Consider the following 25,849-nt stretch of genomic DNA (forward strand, 5'->3'; position numbering starts at 1 on the left):
TTACGTGGCACGAAAATGTATTTTCATTTTGATGTAAAACAAAATTCTAGTTTTATTTTAAAAGATTTTTCCATAATATTTGCTAAATTTGAAGTAAACGCGCCACATATGAGTAACTTTGATACAGTTTGAATTTTAAAACTCATTTGTGGCGCGTTTACTTCAAATTTAGCAAATATTATGGAAAAATATTTTAAAATAAAACTAGTATTTTGTTTTACATCAAAATGAAAATACATTTTCGCGCCACGTTAATATTCATATCAGATCTTTTGTAGCTGGAATATTGTATGCGCCACTCATTTTTAAGGCGTTTAGCGGTTTTTTATTCTTGTTTTTATTAGATATCAAATCTATATTATACGAGGTATGTCAAAAAATATGAAGTTCGATCAAGATTAAAGTGTCTTTATTTTTCACAATATTGAAGTGTTATTATAAAAAGTTGTTTGGAGTTAAAAACTATGTTCTAATATGCAATTACTTGTACATCCTTCTAAAGATAAAAAAAAATTTGAAAATTTTTCTCAAATTACGAATACCAATATCATTTTCATTCATAACTCTTTTATTATTAATTTTACGAAGAATAGTTATTCTTTATAAAAAGATCTGCATGGTCTAAAATATACGATGCAATCATCATATATCAAATTTTATCAATTTTACTCGAGGTTTGTCAAAAAATATGAATTTCGCTCGAGAGTAGAGTACCTTTATAGTTCACAATATTTAAATTAGGATATAATTGCATAGTAAAACATAGCATTTAATACTAAACAACTTTTCATAATAGCAATTTTCCATATTATGAATTTAAATACGTAAATAAACAAAGTTTTCGTTATGATAATGCTCGCATTTTTAGCTTGTTAATAATGTATTCTGTATCTGAGACCTTCCTACTTTCTATTTTCTAAAATTTTCTAATTTTCAAATTATTTCCAGATTTCCATATCCATGTCAAGAGATATTCAGTTTGTGTCTATTTTCTCCGGTTTCGTGGGACATAATTCCAAATACGAAACTGGATTTGGAAGAATGGGAACATGTTAACTGTTTGAAGAATGTAGCTCTTGCTTATGAAGGTACCCGTTCGGGTCTTAAGGGATACATCGCAGTTGGAACAAATTATAATTACGGAGAGGATATTACTTCGAGAGGAAGGGTAAGTAACATTGTTTAATTAAAAAGTGATAACCTGATTTTGAAAAAAATGTAACATGTGATATTTTGGCAAAAACGAAAAACGTGTCGATATGTATTATTTCAATATACTCTTTTAAAACTAATTGCATACTATTTCATCATCATTTTGGTGCTACAGCTCTTAGAGGGCCTCGACCTTCTCAAGCTTTCTACGCCATTCTGTTCTGTCCTTTGCTTGCATTTTCCAGTTGCTCACTCCGATCTTCTCGGCATCTTGTGTTACCCCGTCCATCCACTTCAGCTTTGGTCTACCCCGTCTTCTCATTCCCACGGGTTGCGCTGTTAGAATATTTTTTATCGTGCTCGATTCAGGGGCCCGGACTACATGTCCTGCCCACTGCAGGCGGTTTCGCTTAATTATAGTGATAATATCTTTTCCACCAAACGTATGCTTGTAGATAATCTGCAGTTCAAAGTTATATCTACGCCTCCATATTCCGTTCTCACAGACCGCTCCGAATATCTAGCATAGCACCTTTCTTTAAAAAATTGATAGAGTGGATTCATCTGTTTTAGTTAGCGTCCATGCCTTTGATCCATATGTGAGAACGGGGACTATCAATGTTCTATACAGCCTTATACGAGTTTTTTAAGACAGACGTTTGTTAGCTAAGTACTTTGATAGACCATGATAACACCTGTTTGCAATTATTATTCTCCTTTTTATTTCCCCTGATGTGTTATTATTGGGGTTAACCGATGTCGGTAGATATATGAACTCTTTGACCGCTTCGAAATTTTCCAGCTGCGTCAACATTTCCAGCTCTTGTGTTTGTGTTAGTCGCCACGAATTTGGATTTATTTTGATTTATATGTAACCCCATTCGTTCTGCTGCTGCTACTAGCTCGGTTAGGATTTCCGCAGTTCTCGCCCTGGTTCTTGTTATAATGTCCACGTCGTCTGTATATGCTAGAATTTGGACTGATCTATTAAATATTGTTAACCTTAACCGCCTATGTATTTCAAATGGGGTTGACGAGTCGTTTTGAATTTTTACTGCAGCATCTTCGCTATTGTCATCTATTGTACGCCATTTAATATACATAATATCAAAATTTTCTCCATTATACCTTTCTACTTTACTATTTTATCAAATTTTGCTACAAGTTCCTCGTTCTAGTGCTTTGTTTGTTTTCCAACTTTTCTTTTTTTTTTGGTACAGTGGAACCCCGATAAGTCGGCCCCCGATAACCCGGAAGTCCGGCTAACCCGGACCGATTTTCATCAGATAAACATTTTGATTTTCAATATTTTGTATTTTTCAATTTAATTGTGGCTTATTTCCCATCAAAATAGTTAAGTATCAGACAAACCTTTCAACAATAAAAATGTATGTAATATAATATTTGAGAAATAATGTGTATGTGTGTAATTTGAACTATGCGATATTAAAAATGACTCATAGCACACGCCACAGAAACAACAGCCACCTGTCTGTAGTATCTATTCCTTTTTATTTCAAACTGTCAGCATTGTTTAGGAAAGACTATTTAAAAAATTCTTTTATAAACGATGGTCTTTAGTTTTCACTGTTCTTAAATAATAACATTACATCGCTGTGACTGTATTGTGTGTCTTGTATTGTTCGCTTCCATTTGCTTACGTTTGTGTTTGGTGTTTTTTTTAGTAATTTTAATGAGTAGGTACTGTGCATATTTATAAATATATTTCATGTTATTTCAATTCTAACGGAGTTTATCTGTAAGTATACCGTATTTTATTAATTTTTACCATATTCTCCGGCTATCTCGGATTTTCGATAACCCGGATCGGTCGCGGTCCCGATTAATCCGAGTTATCGAGGTTCCACTGTATTTTAAATGCTCTTTAAAACTCTCCTTTGCTCTCTTTCTGTCCCATTTCCTATAGACCTTTGCATTTCCTCGCCCATCGCTCTATTTTCTCCTCCTTTGATCTTTTTAAAACCTACATTTTACCTAAACATGTGACTGTTGCTGTAGTTACGGTCTTGTGAATGCTTTAATTAGTTTTTCTCGATTTACTTTGAGATTCCATTTCTTTTGACACTCCTAGTTGTTATTTCTCAAACCTCCTTACCATCTTCTGCGACTTTTACGCCATGGTGAGTAAAGTCGAACACATTATACCATGACAATGACGTCGAAACGGGTCCTTAATTTTATTAAATAAAAATTTGTTTTACAAGTTGTGCTTCCACTTGGAGATTAGTACTCGTTATTAATTAATTATTGTAAAGATTAATGCAATAATTAAATTATTTAATTATTGCATTAATCTTTACATTGACTTCTTTGATACAAGATCGTCTGATTGTCATGGGGAACACTTTGCCTTTATCCCTATGCGGGGTTATCTTGTTTCTTTTTTCGAAAAACAAGTTTATCACGAGATCTTTTTTTTTTCTGTTTTTCTGTCATACTCATTCGAGAAATTTGAAACTCAACGAATCTTCATTGGGTGATGATTGATGATTAATTCGCATTCAATATGACAGAATCATTTTAAGTTATGCTCTCTCTCTCTTGGCATTACTTCGAACATTTAATAATTATTGTAAATAATCATGTCCGCGCCGCACAATAAAACTTGATGAGTGGTGCTTTCTAGGTAATGGCAATTTTGTACAAAAAGAAAAGGAACAAGACGTTGGTGGCACACTAACCTGTTGTAGCTTATGATAGACTTGAAGTCGCAAGAAATAAGTGGCCACTCTATTACTACCAAATATTTATATACTTAGGTGCGCAAAAAATCAATAAACCTTCGCGATCCCGTCCAAATATGTAATTGGAACCATCAAAGCGTTCGTTGAAAAGCCGACAGAAGGTGGATCGTGGTGCGCCGTGTGCGAGCCGTTTGTGTGCGACTTGAAAACACGTACTAATCTAACAAACATGCTACAAACATGCGGCGCACGGGCCGGGCGGCGCACATATGTATGCGCATCTTAATACATTTATATTTAATTTTGTCTAAGATTCTCATTTCCGCTACATGCATTCCTACTTCTTCTTTCTTTTTACCTGTCCAGTATTCAGTGCCGTACATCATAGCGAGTCTTACGTTGATCTTATAGAATTTTCTGTGAACTTCAACGAAATCTTTATGCATCGATTTGTGCATTACTTTGAAAAGTAGATTATATATATGTACTTACTAAATAAAACCAAAATATACAGGGTGACCCGAAAAGAATGGTCATGAATTATACCACACATTCTGGGGTCAAAAATAGTTCGATTGAACCTAACTTACCTTAGTACAAATGTGCTCACAAAAAAAGTTACAGCCCTTTGAAGTTACAAAATGAAAATCGATTTTTTTCAATATATCGAAAACTATTAGAGATTTTTTATTGAAAATGGACATGTATAATTCTTATGTCAGGAACATCTTAAAACAAAATTATAGTGAAATTTGTCCACCCCATAAAAAATTTATGGGGATTTTGTTCCCTTAAACCCTCCCCCCCAAACTTTTGTGTACGTTCCAATTAATTCATTATTGTGGTACCATTAGTTAAACACAACGTTTTTAAAACTTTTTTGCCTCTTAGTATTTTTTCGATAAGCCAGTTTTTATTGAGATGCGGCTTCTTTTTCAATATATTTACGTAAAAATTTTATGAGGGTTTTGTTCCTTTAAACCCCCCTAATGTTTGTGTACGTTCCAATTAAACTATTATTGTGGTACCATTAGTTAAACACAGTGTTTTTAAAACTTTTGTCTCTTAGTCTTTTGTTCATAAGTCACCTTTTATCGAGATGTAGCTTCTTTTTCAAAATATACCTAAAAATGTAAATTATAAATAAATTTTCAGATTATTAACAGGTCTCTATAACCGTACTTAACCATATACAAATATGTGGTGGATTCGACAAATATTCAAAATATCTCGATAAACACTGGCTTATCGAAAAAGTACTAAGAGGCAAAAAAGTTTTAAAAATAATGTGTTTAACTAATAGTGCCACAATAATAATTTAATTGGAACGTACACAAAAGTTTGGGGGGGTTTAAGGGAACAAAACCCCCATAAAATTTGTATGGGGTGCACAAATTTTACTTAATTTTTTTTTTAAGATATTGCTGTCGTAAAAATGCCACATGTCAATGTTCAATAAAAAATCTCTGAGAGTTTTCGATATATGAAAAAAAATCGATTTTCATTTTGTAACTTCAAAGGGCTGTAACTTTTTTTGTGTGCACTATTGTATATAGGTAAGTGAGGTTCAATCAACCTATTTTTGACCCCAGAATCTGTGGTATAATTTATGACCAATCTTTTCGGGACACCCTGTATATGAAATACCGGTGTTTTTATCTTTCAGATTTTAATATACGACATTATTGAAGTAGTACCCGAACCAGGTCAGCCATTAACCAAAAACAAATTTAAGGAAATTTACGCCAAAGACCAGAAGGGACCAGTAACTGCTCTCTCCCAAGTGAAAGGTTTCCTTGTGTCAGCAGTGGGACAAAAGGTGGGACACATTTTTTTATTATTAAATTCTTCATACATATTAGATACTTTCTCGGGTATCGAAGTGACGTGGAGGGGTATTATTGTTTATTAATTCCTTTTTCCCTTATCTTCGAAATTGTCTTCACATTTTCTTTATTTCTGGACGTCATCCCTCTCACATATTTTTGAGTAAAGAAATTCAAAGAACAAATCGTGGAAAATGTCATTCATAATACATACAATACGTTCGATTAGATATAGGCTACTGAAGGAAGTGCTAAAATTGGCAACATTGTTTAGTCGACTGTCGTTGTTTAATCGCCGAATGACGGCGGAGGACGGAGCGACAGAGTTAGAATCGGCGAGATTCAGGTGCATTAGCGTGGGAAGTGGGCACCATCTGGTACTCGACAGTGCGCTGTATTGTCATTGATAGGCCGTACCTATATCTAATTTAAAACTAAACCTGCTGTATGCAACCCACAATACACGGACACACAACCATGAACAAAAATTAAAAACATTAATTGCAACAATAACACCTACGGTACAGTAATAAAAAATATCACACAAAAACAGTCAGAATTTGATATCCCTACGGCAATAATATCACTTTCAAACAATTTTTTCAACGACACATTGGTGTGGTTCATAAGATATATGCTAAGTTTGGCATTATTTGAAAAGAGATACATAACCTAAAAAAATCAGGTTACAAAATCTTCCCAGAATTTTTCAGAATACTTTCTTTTCTTGAGAACGATTTCCGGAGTGGAAATCGAAACGTCAAACATTAGTTAATTAAAAATGCAATTACACCAATAATTATTGTGGTTCAATTTTATATAAACATAATACTAAAAATATTTTTTTTAACAACAAAATGTTCTAGTCTTTTTGGAAGATGATTACAAAAGTCTTAAAAATGGTCTTAACTGCTTCGTTTGAGTGAGTCTACGACTTTCTGAAAAATTTTAGAGTGTCATTTACATATTTACGTTGTCGGACTAACGAAACGCGGCTGGAAATTTGTCGGACAAGAGATCGACAATCTTTATTAATTAAATATAAGTAAATTAAATTGAAAATTAAGAGACTAAGTTTTCAATCTAATAGCACATAAAATAACATTAAAAATATTACTTTATATCCCACCAGATTGAAAACAATTTGGGATGTAAAGTAATATTTTTAATGTTATTTTATGTGCTATTAGATTGAAAACTTAGTCTTTTGCTAGCAGTTGCCGCTAGGGCATCCCTGCCGCTTCGTTCGTTGCAATCCGTAACTGCACGCCGGGGTTTGTCCTGGTTGGGTCAGAGAGCAGCATATGTGCCGCCTTATGAGAGACTAATAAGTTTCGAAACCGGTAGAGGTGCTTGCTGCACTGTCTGATTAAACTGGAGGCTTAGTTTCGTGTTGCAACGAAATTGAAAATGGTTATTCATTTTTTATTTACATGTTTACTCCCATTGGAGTACGAAGGGGACCATTCTCGTTGGAACTTTACCGCGCTGAGCAGATGGGACGTGAATTATAAATTGTAAAATTCCCTCATCTTCCTTAGTCTCAGCATCCGTTATGACTTGCAAATTGTAGAAGCCTCGGAGGTGTTACCAGAGAAGGTTCCCATTGTTTTCAGTCTGGTAGGATGTAGAATAACATTTTTGGATGTTGTTTTATGTGCTATTAGATTGAAAACTTAGTTTTTTGATAGCAGTTGCCGCTAGGGCATCCCTGCCATTTCGTTCGTTGCAATCCGTGACTGCACGCCGGGGTTTGTCCTAGTTGGGTCATAGAGAGCAGCATATCGATGGCTTAGTGTGAAAACCTCGTATCTCATTAAATTACAATTTTACAGGAGAGGCAAAAAATTGATTTTCTGCATAATATAATCTAAAAACAAAAACTACTGTTACGTATTTTTAATTTGAGCACATTGAGACAAATATCTGATCTTGGCCCAGAGCTGAAAGCGTTAAATGTTGCTATTAAATTGAAAATACAAATATTAACTATGAAAAACACGTAAATATCCTTGCAGTATATAGAGCCTTTGCCCAAGTAACTATGATAACCTCGTATATCTTGATATACGTGTTTTTCATCTAAAATGAGGTTCTGTTTATGATTATTTACGAGGTTTTCATTTTTCATATCTTATTGCACACCTTCAAATACTAGGTTGATACAGTACAAATCTTTTGATTTAAGGTTCATAAAATGTTTCTATATGCCGGACTACCTTTTGTTGCTCACAAAAAAATTTCTCCAAGTCAAATTTCTTAAACAAACACTCCAAATTAAGTACCAAATCTTTGGTTATAAATATACGTGGTATTCACACTAAATCAAGAGAGCAATTGATATACGTGGTTTCTTTTTTCGGCTGTAGAAAATAGTCTGGTGTATTTGGATTTTTTCTAACAGTTGTAAATCGTGAGATACAAGGTTTTCAAACTAAAACCACCAAAATGTCATTTTCTAAAAAAAAATGAGATACGAGGTTTTCACACTAAGCCATCGATATGTGCCTCCTGATGAGAGACTAATAAGTTTCGAAACCGGTAGAGGTGCTTGCTGCACTCTCTGATTGAACTAGAATATGATGCGGCTGTAGTTTCGTGTTGCAACGAAATTGAAAATGGTTATTCATTTATGAAAATTAAAAGTTTTGTAATAATATACCGCGCTAGAGTGACATCTTGCGGGTGTGACAACGTAAATATGTTAATGACGCGGGACGCGGAAATGCGTCCAACTTGCACTCTGAAATTTTTCAGAAAGTGGTAGACTCGCTCAAACGAAGCAGCCAAGACCATTATTAAGACTTTTGTAATCATCTTCCAAAAAAGACGATGTACTGTGGACCATTACGCAATAAAAGCATAATACTACAAAAATTGTTGTAAATATTGTCCATTCAAGTCTGACCACATACTAACTTTTCTCTTCAACAAACAAAACATTTCTTGTAACACTTTCTGAAATCTTCCGGGTTGTGAATTTGTAATGAGTAAATGAAACTTATTATAGAGGGCCATACAAAATCATTACATATGTTTAATCTTAAATCAATATCTAGTTGGAGATGACAGTCGAGTGTTCGCTTATTATTGTCATCAAAAAGCTATGGTTGTCAATTCATAATTAATAGTACTTGTATGTCCATTTCTGCTTAGGTTGATTTATGCATAAATTAAATATATCATCGACATATTGTACACCATTATGTGCGCATTCAAAAAAGATCCACCAATATTTATGATAATGATTATTCTCAGTTGTACACGATTTACACTGTAGAAAATGTTTTAACCAGTGCTGTCTGTATCTCTGAAATACTGCACATAATTTGTCTATGTATTTCTATTTAGCATACTATTTAGACTTGCCGAAATTAAAAAACAATGTAGTGCGGGAGACCCCCCACTAAAATATTAAATTCCTGTCCAGTGTAACGACATCAAAATTTTTAATTTGCGGGATATGAAAGCTCATCAGTAACTCGTAAATCAGCGCTATTTGTTTTTTAATGTTTGCAAGAAAGGGGGGCCAGCTCAACAGGACTTGTTTTGCGACTAGCTGTTTACTTTTACAATATGATCATCATCAGTGGCATCATAGCTCGTTATGAGCCCAAGCCTTCTTCAGAACAATTCTCTATTTAACCCTGTCTCTGGCAACTCTTCTCCATGCTCTAACTCCGCTAGATTTTAAATCGTCCTCTTTTACTTTTATGTCTATATTGGGACCGTGCAAGTTCGGCAAAGCGACCTCTATTTCTACGCTCTGTACTTTTATTCGCACTTTTAATTATATTGGCCAGTTATATTAGTCCTGGTTGCTGGATAATTGTCAAGGCCATAGTCCAAAAAAATAATAAGAAGAAAAAATAAGATGCAGGTTATGTTATACAAACGTAAACAATTGTATGTAGTAAATAAAATTAGATATTAAAATGCAGTACTGCAAGCAAAATACAATTAATTAAATTTACCTTTATATAATAATTGCACATCATATCAATATTGTGGAGCAATATATAATTTTTCTGCTTCAATGACAGAAGGTATGAAATATACGTCAATTTGACAATTTCAATTGACAATATGAATTATTTAAGATAGTTGCAATATTTCTCCGCGCCTCGCGCACGGTCGTTTCTCGTTTCCCTTCCAAGTACTTGCACACCGCGAATAGAAGTAATATTGTTTTGTCTATATAGAAGTAATTTTCCGAAAAATATTTTGTCTTCGTATTTAGAACTGTTTTAATTAATGACTTAAATATGTTTATTTTTCAGATATATATTTGGCAACTCAAAGATAACGATTTAATTGGAGTAGCATTTATAGATACACAAGTCTATACTCATCAAATACTTACTATCAAAAGTTTGCTGTTGGTTGGTGATGTCTACAAATCTATCGCGTTGTTAAGGTTTCAAGAAGAGTACCGAACACTGTCAATGGTATCTAGGGTAAGTATTTTTAAGAACGCCAAGTATAAGACGCCCTTCTATGCCGTAAATTAAGTAGAAGTAGAGTCGAAATAATAGAGAATGGGTATTACAATTAATTTATTTATATGGAATAAAAATAATGGAATAACCACATAAACAGAATGGGGGAGATCCGTGTGGTGTGTGGTCAAAATAGCTAGAGATAAATCACCAATCCGTAGAAGAAGTATCGGTCATCCGCGCAAAAGAGGGAATGACAACCTTCTATAGAGGTATCAATCCACCAACGAACAAGCAGAATTGCTTATAAAGAGGCATAAGAAGAAATAATGTCCAAGACCTGAAGAAAAGTCCCAACTGTGTCAATAGACAAACATCCCGCAATGTTGTCCCCATTTACCGTCAATTATTCTCATAATTCCTATTATTTTGTCACACAACTTTTCTCTTCTTCCATCTTATCCGCTCTCCTCTGTAACCTATTCACCTTTTTCAACTATCATTTTCTTTCCCTCACTTGTTCCAAATTCCTTTACACACACTAATCAGTATTAACTACATGAACCCCTATTAATCAAAACCCAATTAATTCACCATATCATTTTCTCATTTTTCTTTCATCCCTTTACTTCGTTGAGTTCAACCTTCACATCCCACCCTATTCTTTCACTCCACCCGTTTTCCTTATTACACTTGTCCTTTAACTTTACATTGCAGTCTTTTATACTTTTTGTCTTTGATTATTTCCGAATACACATATCTCTTATTTGTCTCTTAGCATTTTATCTTTCAATTTCAGTTCTCACATTTAAACTCAGTCATTTAATGCAGTAAAATTATATCAATATATATTATTGTATGGTTGGTCTATATTATTGAGTGGTTGTGAGACATGGACGCTAAAAACCACAATGCTACATAAACTAGAAGCATTCGAATTGTGGTGCTATCGACGAATCCTAAAGATATCGTGTGTTTCGCACACTTCCAATGAAGATGTTCTCCAAATGATGAATTCAGAACGTCTGCTCAGAAACATCATAAAGAGGAGAAGAACAGAATACTTCGGCTATATAATTAGAGGACCTAAATACCATATACTTCGCCTTATAATACAAGGAAAAGTGGAGGGAAAAGATGGATTGGTCGAAAGAAACTTACATGGTTGCGTAATATTAGACAATGGTGTGGTTCCACGGTAGAAGAATTATTTCGCGCAACAGTCGATAGAGAGAGGTTTCAGGAACTTGTAAACATGATGACGGCCAACGTCTGAATACATACACGGCACCTGAAGAAGAAGAAACATTCAGGAACTTCCTTCCGTGTCGCGAACCCTTCGCTTGAAACTTGCTTGCAGGTAATTCGAATTTTCTCGAGGTAAACAGAAGGAATCGCATGACGGTGAGTGAGTAATTAAAGCTTGTGGTACAATAGTTTTAACTTTTGCCTGGAGACCATTCAATTCACCGGACATCACATCACGGCAGCGCCGTCATAAGTTTGCCCCAGTTTGCCCTATCAATTTATTTTTGATATCAAAAAATTTTAATCTGTTTAAAACACCAAAAATATATTCTACCTTATTGCTTTTACTCTCGTCTGTAAAACATAAAAATAAAAAAATGATAAAAACCTCTCATAAATATTACCACGTAACGCGTATCGAACAACAATTGATAATAATTGTGAATGACATGATAATCAGAAGTTTCATCTACTTCTAGAGAAAAGCACATGGTTTTCTGAATCTCAGATTCAAGAACGTTATTCAAAATGTAACTACATAATTGATTATATTAGTTCATTCTGTACTGTTTTAGACACGCCGCTAAATATCTTCGAACCAGAAAGTAAATTAAAAAAATTCAAATCGTATTTCTTAAACAATTTGATTAGTTCTCTACAATTACTTTGATTTAACGAATGCTCCGATTCGTCGTGTCCCCTAAATGATAATTTCTGACAACTTAAAAAAGTTACAATAGCAACATTAAACGACGTAAAACGGCGTGATACGGCGTTTTACAATTTTTGCCGATGCTTCCAAATGAAACATCGGCAGATTTAAATGTGCCGTACCTACCGTTTAATGCCTACGGAGAAAAATAATGTAGGTATGTTTGGTTGCTCATCGACTTGTATTTCGTTGAGTTTTACGTGTAAATCATCAAGCTAGGGATGAGCTGGGCTCGGCTAGCCGAAAACAGTCAGATGAATGGCTCGGATCATTTTAGAAATTTAGTCTGTATTATCTGACAGATTTTTTTTATTTTACAGATACAAAAGACATCAACTCTGATTAAATTAAATAATAAAAAAAATCTATTATATCTATAAATGTGTGGGTCGGCACTGCCGACCCTGACCGGCCGCCACTGTAGCAGTAGTATAGTTTGTAATTGGATATACAGTCATATATTTTAAATAATAGACCTATTTATGATTTAATCTCACTTTTCTAGGATTTCAAACCAAACGAAGTATATTCAATAGAATACATGATAGATAATTCATCACTAGGATTTTTAGTATCAGATGGAGAACAAAATCTAGCCATGTATATGTATCAACCAGAATCAAGAGAATCTTTAGGAGGTAAACATTTTGTATTATCTTATATTACTAGCAATAGAATGGGGATTCAGTGAATTAGGAAATTCACATGTTTAAATTATAATTGCAATAAAATAATTTACGAAATATAAATATTTTTGTAGGTCAAAGACTATTAAGGAAAGCGGATTTCCATTTAGGCCAAACTGTCAACACATTCTTTAAAATTAAATGTAAACTAGGTGAACTAGGCGATGATAAAAAGCATTTTTCTGGAGCAGATAGAAGGTTTATTACAATGTTTGGTAAGTTATTTGTTTATTTAAGGGGGTATGTTCACGCCGCAGTTAAAATGGGTGGGATTCAAATAAACTAACGTTTAACAATTCTTTGAGTAGAAATCAGCACGTACATATTTATATTATAATATTTTAATTTTCCCGAAATTTAATTCTATGAACGACGGCGTTGATGCCGAGTATTGGAACTTACGATTGGTACAGCTCGTTCTCAATCGTACTTATTGTATTAACATGCGACAATTCTTAATTCTTTACCTGCTAAGGGTAAATTCTCACTAATAGGTACACAAAACGTTAATTCATTTGGAAATATTTTATTGTATTTACAGATGACAATTCTTAATTGTTTACCTGCTTAAAATATTTATTTCAAACTCATAAAGAAATTTGCAATTCTTTGAAATACAAGTACCTATCTAATGATCAAAAAAGAGATTATGAGGTTTGTTCCAACTCGATACAAAACCGTTCTTGAATCGTTACGCGCTTGCGCAGTAACGAATAATTATGCGCAGTAACACATTTTTCCTTACTGCGCATACTCGTAACCGTTCAAGAACGATTTTTGTGACGGGTTGAAACAAACCTATGGTAATTCTCAAGTGAATGAAGATCGAGTTACTATTTATAAGAATAGTATTTCTAAGAAATCTAAAATACGCAAGGCAATTGAAAAACAGCGTCACTACAATAACAATTTTTTTCATCGGAAAATTTCACATTTTTATCTCATTTCTAATTATTTTTCTTCTTAAACAAAATAAGTTCTCAATAAAGTAGTGCAGAAAACGACGATAAATATCGTTCTCACACCACTAGATTGACAACAGGTGGAACTTCTCTGGTTACTACCCCCGTGATTTTCAAAAATTATAAATCATACGGGTGCCGAGACGAAATTAAGGTGAGGGAATTTTAAATAATTCACGTGCCATCTGCTCAGCGTGGTAAAAGTTCCAACGAGAAAGCTTCCTAAGTACTCCACAAAAGAGTAAATGAATTAAAAATGTATAAACATTTTCAATTTCTCTGCAATCCGAAAATGCAGCAGCATTATACTCTAGTTAAATCGGAGAGTGCAGGAAGAGTCTATACCGGTTTCGGGGATTTTTTCCCCTCATCAGTAGTCCCATATCCTATTCTCTCCAATTCAACCAGGTACTTCGCTTTGGTCCTTTCCGGATTGCAAAGAAAGAAATGCTACGGATATCGTAGAGACATCTACCAAGAAACAAAATAAGTTCTCAATCAAGTAGTACAGAAAACGACAATAAATATCGTTCTCACACCACTGGATTGACAACAGGTGGAACCGGTATAGACTCTTCCTGCACTCTCCGATTTAACTAGAGTATAATGCTGCTGCATTTTCGGATTGGAAAGAAATTGAAAATGTTTATACATTTTTATTCTTCTTCTTATTCATGTGCCTTGTCCGTTGCGGATGTTGCATCATATGTAGCAATTTTAATTTTGTTTTCACCCAATTTTGAAAACATGTGAAAACGTTGAATTATCCACGTTCGTCTGTCCGTGAACACAACTCCTCCGTCAGGAGAACAAATGTATACTTGCGATTTCATGACTGTCTGTCCGCGAATATAACTCCTGCGTTATTAATACAGATAGCATGACAAATGAAGTGTCGAATGAAAGCTTATAACCCAAGGATGGTATTAAAGATGAGAAGTTTGACCTCGGACTTCCATTTTTAGAGTTACAACCGGACGTACCATTTTAAAGTCAGCGGAATAGTATAAGCGATATATTATTTGACGTGCCTTAGGAAGATGAGAACAAATGTATACTTATAATTTTTATATCACTTCCGGTTAAAAAGTTATAACCGGAAGTGTCATATTACAGTCGCAGAAATAGTACATGTGACATAATATCAATCGAATCGTATTGAAAAGTTCAGCTTGAATCTTTGGTTCCGGTTTTGAAGTAATTTCCGTTCAAACAGTTATGACCGACAGTTAAGTAAAAACGACTCAAAAATGGTGAAATCTTATATCAATCGACGCAAAGTTACACGAATAGTTGAAATATCGACTTCCGGTTCTACTTTCGGCTATTTTGGGTGAAAACCTGGACTTACGTCTAAGTCCAATTACTTGTTGTTTACGACGTTTCTGAATAATTCGATCGATGTTAGTCAAAACCATTGGCGTAAGTTTTGAAGCCATGAGTGTCTTATTCTTTCGTGTCCGCGTTTGCTCTCTATTTTACCCTGTATTATCAGTTGCAGTGTACGATATTTATCATGTCTCACTAATGACCGAGGTATTTAGTTTTCCGTTTCTTAATTGTGAAAGAGATTTCTTTTTGTTTTCCCATTCGGCGCAATATATCTACGTTGGTGGTGTGGGTCGTCCAGGATATTTTGAGGATACGTTGGTACATCCACATTTCGAATACGTCTAGCTTTTTCATTAATGTTTTCCTTATTGTCCAGGCCTCTGCTCCATACAGCAAGATTGGAAATACATAGCATTTTAGCAGCCGTATTTTTAGTGGGACAGATATGTCGCAATGTACAGCTGGTTCCTAAAAAAACTGATACGACTCTTAAAGCGTATTTTGTAGAAAATCGAGCAGTGTATTTTGAAACATAAATACTTATTATTTGCATACTGTCACTGTCACTGCCAAATCTTAAAAAAATTTTTTTCTTCCTTATTGGCTTTGGATTACTTGATCCATTCAGCCACGATAGATAATAAATTAGTCAGATAACTTATTCTGTTCAACCTAAAAAAATGGATCCACATGAGAGCAAAGAACTAAAAGCAAGAATTGTAACGAAATTATAAGATGGTCGGTCACTGTCTGCCGTAGCGAACCATTTTAACGTAAGCAGAACAACAGTTTTTAATATTAATAAAAGATGGAAAGAACAAGAAACTCGAAAGAAAGCAAGGTTCTGGAAGACCAAAAATAACTACCGCTCATGAAGATCGTACGCTTTTGGAGAGATTAGAAAAGAATCCTTTTGAAGATACGAAACCTGCAAGAATTATGTCACAGTTTCCGGGAAGAAAGACAACAACTTGGCTCAGAATTAAAGCATTGCGTCTAAGGTACTAGTCCTGTCGCCAGGGGGGTACAACGGCCTCCTTAATTCAGATGGACTTACCCAAGTTTTTTTATGTATTTTGACCCGTAGAACACGAATTTTTTGGGTCAGTTGATCCGGATGTCGATAAGTTTGTTATAAACAAAGAACTTGAGGAATTACATAGCAGCAATTTTTCGCAAAACAAAACATTTTTTTTGTATTTTTTGGATGATTCTCAGCAAAAAATGGTCTTACAAGTTTTTTCGTAGGATGCATAGTTTTAGAGATAAACGCGGTTGAACTTTCAAAAAATCGAAAAAGTGCAATTTTTGAACCCGAATAACTTTTGATCAAAACATAAAATAACAATTCTGCTTGCTGCATTTGAAAGTTCAAGTGAAATTCTATCGGTTTTGATTATTTGCATTGCTAAAAATTAAGTTTTTATTTATTAAACAAAGCCATAAACACATAGTGTTTCCCGTGCCCAATGCATGCGTTTTAATGTACGTAATCTATGTAGAAATTGTGTATGGGCGCCTACTCGTTCGATTTCAAATGGGAAATGCATTGAAAACATCATTCAATCACTATGTGTTTATAGCTTTGTTTAAGGCTATGGGTACATATTTCGCAAATATTTTACGTGTATCCCTACTTTTTCTGTCTTTACACGGCAAATTACGTGTAGTAAAATTCACACTGGTATGGATATGTAAACATTACTAGAATGTCATTCTACTTGAAAATGTCATCATTCATTTAAAGAGATGGGTTTTGAATGTTCTTGGATAACTGTTATTTTTATAATTGCAAATTATTAATTCAGTTAATAAATGTGATAATTTTTTCACTAACTATGTATTCAGTGATTGTAATGATTTATTTATACAACAAAGACTAATACTCAATCGAGAAAAGAGGAAAAGTGTTAAAGTGATTTTTTAATAATATATTGTTATGGAACGCTTACAATTTTGAACATCTTTAACAACAAAATACTTGGATCACAGAATATATTATCCTGATGTATTCTCTGCTTGGATCTTCCACAAATAATACACAATAAATAACTTTTTATTAAGTTCACGTCTTAAATCAATTATTTATCAAATACATTATATATCAATAATATTTAATCAATAACTCAACATATTCCCGATGCAATGTCAAATATTTAAAATTCTTACTGATTGTCAGTGTCTGACTGACAATATATGCTGACAATATTATATTCGGCTGAGTGCGTTGTAAGACAAAGATAGGTTTGCAAAATATTACCACGGCATTGTGTTTATTTTTTTCGAATCCTGAAAAAACCAATAAATATTTTTGAAAAATTTAAACGCAGAATGAAAGACTAAATTATTACCGAGGGCCGAAAGTCCCTTAAAATAAATAAAAAGTTTATTTTGAATGATATATTTGAAATTAAAAATCACACTAAATTTTCTCTTAGTTTTTCACCCCTGTAACTTATTAAAATAAACATTATAGAAGTTCTCAGGGACTTTCGGCCCTCGCTAATAACGTGATCTTTCATTCTGCGTTTACATTGTTCAAAAATACTTATTAGTTTTCTCAGGATTCGAAAAAAATGAATTCCCATTTGAATAGCATTGCAGCCGAAAATATGTACCGATCCTCTTAACAATAAAAAAATTAATTTTTAGCAATGAAAGTAATCAAAACCGATAGAATTTGACTTGAACTTTCAAATGCGGTAAGCAGAATTGTTATTTTATTTTTCAATCAAAAGTTATTCGGGTTCAAAAATTGCAATTTTTCGATTTTTTGAAAGTTCAACCGCGTTTATGTCGAAAAATATGCATCCTACAAAAAAACTTGTAGGAACATTTTTTGCTTAAAATGACCCAAAAAATACAAAACAACGTTTTGTTTTGCGAAAAATCGCTGTTATGTGATTCCTCCTAGACATACGGATCGACTGTTACCCAAAGAATTCGTGTTCTACGAGTCAAAATACATAAAAAAACTTGGGTAAGTCCATCTGAATTAAGGAGGCCGTTGTACCCATACTGGCGACAGGACTATACCGAACTGCAGCAAAAAACAAGCTCTTATAACAACAGAAGCAATCAAGACTTATATTTGCTTTAAACCATCAGCTACGAAATCAAAATTTTTGGGAGAGGGTAATATTTACAGATGAGAATATTAATATTTTTTTATTAATAGAAAAACTGTGGTTCTGCTTATGCTAAAATGGTTTGCTGCCTCTGATAGTGCCCAGTTATCTTTTAATTTGGTTACAATTCTTGCTTTAATATACATATTGTTGAGTTAAGTCGTTTGTTTTATTCCTTAATGATAATAAAAATAATAACAACCCTATTCTATGTAAAAACTATCATTTATATACTTTTTATAAAATGCAGGAATTCAAAATAATTATTACAATTTATGAATTAAAATATTATGTAATCAGTTGTTGTTTGTGTGTTTATTTTATTATTTGTCTGTCATAATAAATATAATATAATGTCAGACCAATCAAATACACTGCTCAAAATGATCAAATCTTACTAAGAGTCGTATCAGTTTTTTTAGAAACCAGCTGTACACAGTGGCGGTTTCTCCATAAGTGCACATGTGCACGTGAACCCCCAAAATTATTTTCAGAGAAACATTCATATGTAAAATCTATCATTCTATAAAAAACATTTTAATCTAACTATACAGTAATTTAAATCACAAACCACAGATCCAAGGAGTTTATAAGTAATAAGTAATATTTATTCTATTTCGACGAGGAAATTTCACGAATGCGAGGCTTTAGACAGAACGTCTCGATCACCGCTCTCACGGGGCCTGCTATCCCTATGACTTTATCATAAGCAAAATACAACTCACCACACACCCCGCTTCCCGCTATAGCCCACAAGTTTAAATGGACACGAGAGCACAAATCGACTGTGATCTTATGGAATTTTTAACGTGCACAACGCATATAATGAACATTTAAATTTTGCTTTTGTGAAGTTCGAATTTCGGAACAATATTAAGCATGAAAAGGGATTTGTGGATGTGAATATTAGCGTGGAATATTTAATATCAATTAAATTTTCTTCTTTATATTTAGAAGAAAAATTACCAAATTTCTTAATTACGAATATACCTACCAAAGTGCAAAGGTAGGGATTATAAATGATCATTTTTTAACATGGAGATTTATGAAAAAACTTACTGATTGTGTAGGTGCTACTATCAATACTTTTTACCGCTTTCCATGTTTCATACATATTTGGAGAAGTAATGTTTTAAAAAAAAATGATTCAGGAAATTTCAAATTTTATTGAATTGTTTATTGCAGAATTTATCTAGAAAAAAATAACAGGCGACTTGACTTTCGTTATAAAACTTGCTTGTAACTTTTAAACAGTAAATTATAATTTTAAGGCTATGGGTACATAATTCGCAAATATTTTACGGCTATCCCTACGTTTTCTGTCTTTACATGGCAAATTACGTGTAGTAAAATTCACACTGGTATAGATATGTACATATTACTAGAATGTCATTCTACTTGACAATGTCATAACTAGCTTAAAGAGATGGCTTTTGAATGTTCTTGGATAACTGTTATTTTTTGTATAATTGCAAATTATTAATTCAGTTAATAAATGTGATAATTTTTTCACTAGCTATGTATTCAGTGATTGTAATAATTTATATGTACCTACAACAAAAACTAATACTCAATCGAGGAAAGAGGAAAAGTGTTAAAGTGATTTTTTAATAACATTGTTACTATGGAACGCTTACAATTTTGAACATCTTTAATAACAAAATACTTGGATCACAGAATATACAGTTGAGTCCGCGAGTCTTTACCCGTGCGTCATCATTTAAAGCATACGAAATAAGACAGAAAGTGGCTACTGTTCTGATTACGGGTTTTATTATAAAATTTGACGTTATCAAATATATAGAATGTCAAATGTAAGTTTTGCTTCAAAATTTTTGTGCAGAATTACAGTTATATTTGAAGTAGCTTAATAAATTCTTTTATTATTATTGATTAATCAATAAATAAACAATTTATAAAAAAAATTCAATAACATATTTTATTTTTGTTATTTTATTCACTTTGACGGAAATCTAAACACAATCATTTCTTTACTGTGTGAATGACGTTAGCTTTGTATATTTTAAATATTAATTGCCAAAATATAATTATTTACCTTAAAATTTCAAAGCCTAATATAAAATTAGTTGTGAAAACAACTGTTTGTGTAATATAAAGAAACTTTTTTTTTTGAGTTAATTTGATGGCCTTGGCCGAGCCAATTAGCCAGACATTTTGTTATTTTAAAAACAAACAAATTTGATTTTTCAATCAGAGGAATTTTTTCTGTATTTCGAACTCTAAATGCATAACAAACTAACATTATTATCTACAATTATTATCTAAATAATACTTTGTTTTGGTTGTTCATTTTTTTTGTAAATTTTTATATTTTTTTTTGTATTTTTTGTTGCATTTTTTTATATTGTTAATTTGTTTTTTTTATTATTTTTTTATTGTTATTTTTTATAAATTAACTTCTTATAAATTAACTTTTTATAATATAGAAACTTCAAAACGCAAAAATTCGACAAAAACCGCAAAAAATTCAACTGACTGACAGTCACAAAAGTAAACAAAGCAGAAACGTCAAACAAATTGTGCTTAAAATATGAAAACATACCGAATCGTATTTTTTGTACCTATCTCTTTTCAATGCACTGAGTCTAGATGGTTCATAGAAATAACATGTGTTTTTACTTAATAACAAACGGGAGCTGGTTTGTCATGAGTTTCATGCGTGGAAGAGAATTATGCTAGATAAAAAGTATGTGTTTTATCTCGCCAGGTATTAATGACGCACGGGTAAAGACTCGCGGACTCAACTGTATCTTGATGTATTCTCTGCTTCTATCTTCCATAAATATTACACAATAAATAAGTTTTTATAAAGTTCACCTCTTAAATCAATTATTATTTATCAAATACACTATATTTATATCAATATTCAATATTTATATCGAATCCTGAAAAAACCAATAAATATTTTTGAAAAATCTAAACGCAGAATGAAAGACTAAATTATTACCGAGGGCCGAAAGTCCCTTAGAATAAATAAAAAGTTTATTTTGAATGAGATATTTTAAATTAAAAATAACACTAAATTTTCTCTTAGTTTTTCACCCCTGTAACTTATTAAAATAAACATTAGAGAAGTTCTCAGGGACTTTCGGCCCTCGCTAATAACGTAATCTTTCATTCCGCGTTTAAATTTTTTAAAAATACTTATTAGTTTTCTCAGGATTCGAAAAAAATGAATCCCCATTTGAATAGCATTGCAGCCGAAAAAACGTACCGATCCTCTTAAGTAAATAAAATACATTATTTATTGTAATTTTTTAAAAATGTCCTTTGATTTTTACAGTTTGACAACACTCTAAAAATTTTACCTAGGGAAATAGGGCCTCAAGTGCTTTTTATCTCTTAATATTATGTGTGCACCCCCAATACTTTACACCAGGCGCCACCACTGGCTGTACATCATTCTGGGAGAGATTGCGTAGACACGAAATTTTACATCTTCCTACGCTTCTTCTGCCTTTGATTTTGCTCTCCATGCCTCCATTATATTCATTAGCAGTTCGTATTCTTCACCTCTCATGTGTCTTAAGTAAAATTTTCTGATTTTAATTCGGTTTAAAACGCCGCATCGTTTTCCTAGTTTTTCGAGAATTTAGCCTCAACTCCATATAAAAGAGTGGAGAAAATATTATTGTAACATCGTAGAATTCTTATCCGCACCGGTATAATGCTTACTTAATGCCTAATATTTATCAAACTAAATATTAAAAACCCCTTCGATCATCAGAAAACTTATCGTCGAGGTAAATTTAACACGTTCGTTGCCCATCTTGAACAAGCTCCACTTGGCAGATATCACGTACTTAAATCGTTCATTTAGGAACACAGTACTACTGACGCCACTTATGCGTCATCGGTACCTGTGATAAAACTTTCGTGACGCTACTCGTGCGTCATGGGCACCGAACGTGTTAACAGAGACCAGTACGGAACTGGAGACCTACTCGAAGACGCAATTATTTTACAGTAATATTAATATTAATAACTTCCAAAACTACAGCCACATATAAACTGATGCTTCCAAATCAGCCGAAGGAGTGGGATCTGCTTCTGAAACTGTTTTATCTGAGAATTATATTTTACATTCGATTTACCGTTTCTATTTGCAATCCAGAAATTGTTTGCAAAAAAAATAAGTATTAGGTATTGTTAATTATTTTACGTAAATATTTTCAAATATATAAGTCATATATCTGGCTGATTTGTTGTAGAATTACATTGGTAATTATTGTTTCAGCTACTTTGGATGGAGGTATAGGATACATTATGCCAGTTCCAGAGAAAACATATCGCCGTTTACTTATGTTGCAAAATGTATTAGTTTCCCAAGGAGCTCATATTGCCGGCCTAAATCCCAAGGCTTTCAGGTAGGTCATACACTAACTGTAATTTTATAAAGAGCAAGACTAAACAACAGCTACAAAACTACACTGAATTGGTAAAGAGATACATCGGTAGTCGCCAGTTTGACAGTAGACAATATAAAGGATGTTCTCTCCGATTTTTTAAGATTAATTTTAAAGATATTTAACTGCCTCTCTTTCCAAAAATGCCAAAAACCAAAAACCGGATTATACCTTACAATCCCAAAAGATAGCATAAAATGTTGCTCTTCATAACGATTATGTTGTTCTGAAGTTATTTCCTTGTGGCATTTTTGTGATCAACTATGTATTCTAAAAGGGAAATAAGCCACAATTTAACTAAAAAAATGATTTTATTAACGTTTCGACGGCCACATCGAATGTCGTTGTCAAAATACAAAATTTTAATAAATTGAACAAAAACGTTGTTGCTTAGTAAAAAATTCTTCTAATAATTTAATATAATCTGACTCATTTATATCGGCAATTCAGACATATATTATACATTTTAAAGTAGAAGACTTTAAAATGATACTGCCAATATTTATGAGTTGCGTTCCTGGGACGACTTTACTGAATTTCGATTACATAAAATCAATCCCAACTCAACAATATCCGTCACAAAAAAAATCATAGCATGTGATCTGTCTTTAAAAAGACAACCACATGCAACGGTGTCAGTAAAATTCTCGTGCTAGAGATAGTATCAGTTTTTTTCCTCGTGATTTACTGTTGAATCTCTAACACGAGAATTTTACTGTCACCGTTGCATGTGGTTGTCTTTTTAAAGACAGATCACATGCTATTGGGGTTGATTTCATGTAATCGAATGAACTATCTTTCAGTAAAGTCGTCCCAGGAACGCAACTCATAAATATTGGCAGTATCATTTTAAAGTCTTCTACTTTAATATATGTCTGAATACCGTATAATATTCGCGGTGTGCAAGTACTTAAAAGGGAAACGAGAAACGACCGTGCGCGAGTCGCGGAGAAATATTGCAACTATCTTAAATAATTCATATTGTCAATTGAAATTGTCAAATTGACGTATATTTCATACATTCTGTCATTGAAGCAGGAAAATTATATATTGCTCCACAATATTGATATGATATGCAATTATTATATAAAGGTAAATTTAATTAATTGTATTTTGCTTGCAGTACTGCATTTTAATAACTAATTTTATTTACTATATACAATTGTTTACGTTTTCATAACATAACCTGAATCTTATTTTTTCTTCTTATTATTTTTTTGGACTATGGCCTTGACAATTTTCCAGTAACCAGGACTAATATAATTGGCCAATATAATTAAAAGTGCGAATAAAAGTACAGAGCGTAGAAATAGGGGTCGCTTTGCCGAACTTGCACGGTCCCAATATGTCTGAATTGCCGATATAAATGAGTCAGATTAAATTAAATTATTAGAAGAATTTTTTACTAAGCAACAACATTTTTGTTTAACACATTCGATGTGGACGTCGAAACGTTAATAAAATCATTTTTTTAGTTAAATTGTGGCTTATTTCCCATTTAGAATAGTTGATTATAACGATTATGTTGAAAATTAAAATGGAATTAGAACAAGGTATAGAATAAACCTGAAGAGCATGGCTTATGAAGATTTAGTTCATTAAGGCTGACTGCCTTGATTCTTTTTTGTTTAGATTGACGTATGATCAGTAAACTAATTCCAAACTTCAGAACAATTCACAACAATAATGACTGAAATAGAACATTAACAAATGACAATCAGATTAAGATAAGACAGAATACTAAGATCTGCCGAGTAAAAACTTTGAGAATGGTAGAAGGCAAGAATCCAGACGAATAAAGAACAAATAAATTAGAAACTCAAAAAATTGTTTTAACAATTTCTGACCAAAAATTCCGTCCGGCATCGGCACCCTTCAGATTTGTTTACAGGGGACATTTTTGAATATGAATCCGCAGAGAAACCGAATTAGAAATGTTTTTCAGACGGGAGTGGTCTCACCACATGGACTATATGGAACTATTGGTAGTAGAAGGAAAGGTAGAAGACCGAAGAGAATGATTTCCAATACGATGGGCAGGCCAAATAAAGACTCTGGTGAGAAAATCCCTACATGAAGCTGTCTATCTGGCAAAGGATCACAGCGCCACCAATGGACACAACAAGCCAACAATATTTAGAGTGTCACCATGCTCTGACAAGGGCTCAAGGACTGAGGAATTAGGCCTGGATCTCGCGTACCAAAAAAAAGTTTATTAATAGCAAGCTGCTATTTATCACCAACATAATTCCTGTCATTTGACATGTTCTTCGTGTTCCACTCATTAAAATGCCCAGTTGGTGATAAACACCAGTCTGATTTTTTTTACATGAGAGTTTAATGAAATGGTAACAAATCAATTAATACCTGGTTTAAGAGTTTTAAAGCTCCACGTAAATGTATAACAACTATAAATCGACTACGTTTTGGGCATGCTTGCTATCCAAGTCATTTATATAAAATAAATGTGATTAAAGACGATAATTGCAAACATTGCGGAAAGCAGGGTGATCTTGCGGTGCCGCCCAAAATCGCGACAGTCAAAATCCCGACGGCCAAAACACCGACACGCCAGAATCCCGACACGCCAGAATCCCGACATGCCAAAATCTCGACATGCAACAATCCTCGCATAAGTAAAAATTCCGACTTTTGTTTAATACTTTTAATACAAAATACTTTTGTTTAGTAACAAAAAATAAAAAACAGATGGCCATAAATAAAAAACAAGAAATAAATGTAATTATATTTTAAAAAGAAACTTATCAAACCTGTCGGGATTCTGGCCTGTCGGGATTTTGGCCTGTCGGGATTCTGGCGTGTCGGGATTTTGGCCGTCGGGATTGTGACTGTCGGGATTTTGGCTGTCGGGGTTTTGGGGTAGACCCGTGATCTTGATCATCTCTTTTTTGAATGTACTAATTTTCAACAGAATTCAAACTCTCTCTATAAAAATTTAATTAAACTTTATATGCATGCACCATTCAATATCCAGTCTCTGCTGGCTACAGGCTCACAACAAATATAAAATCTATATATATAAAATTCTAATTCGCAGGCTTTGTTACCGTACTCCTCCGAAACCGCTTGACCGATTTTCATGAAATTTGGCAGGTGGACTCGACCGGACAGGGAGTAGGTTGTTATCTATATTTCATAGCCGTACGTTATAAGGGGGCTTTGCCCCCCCTAAATTTTTTTTTTATTTTTCGACAAACCAATTTTTCTTAAT

At 33.2% G+C, this 25,849-nt stretch overlaps 1 protein-coding gene across 11 annotated transcripts in view; it reads left to right on the top strand.

Annotated features, from left to right (window-relative positions):
- Positions 1-25,849, top strand: part of LOC114328204 (cleavage and polyadenylation specificity factor subunit 1) — a 148,764-nt gene that overhangs the window by 71,237 nt on the left and 51,678 nt on the right. For all 11 annotated transcript variants that reach the window (XM_050655592.1, XM_050655598.1, XM_050655603.1 and 8 more), the window contains exons 13-18: positions 949-1,168; positions 5,524-5,676; positions 9,964-10,140; positions 12,588-12,720; positions 12,843-12,983; positions 22,449-22,578. In XM_050655592.1, the coding sequence (XP_050511549.1) occupies positions 949-1,168; positions 5,524-5,676; positions 9,964-10,140; positions 12,588-12,720; positions 12,843-12,983; positions 22,449-22,578 (954 nt within the window). The remainder of the gene's footprint in view (positions 1-948; positions 1,169-5,523; positions 5,677-9,963; positions 10,141-12,587; positions 12,721-12,842; positions 12,984-22,448; positions 22,579-25,849) is intronic.

The sequence above is a fragment of the Diabrotica virgifera genome, chromosome 1, assembly GCF_917563875.1.
Source record: "Diabrotica virgifera virgifera chromosome 1, PGI_DIABVI_V3a".
Lineage (NCBI taxonomy): Eukaryota > Metazoa > Arthropoda > Insecta > Coleoptera > Chrysomelidae > Diabrotica > Diabrotica virgifera.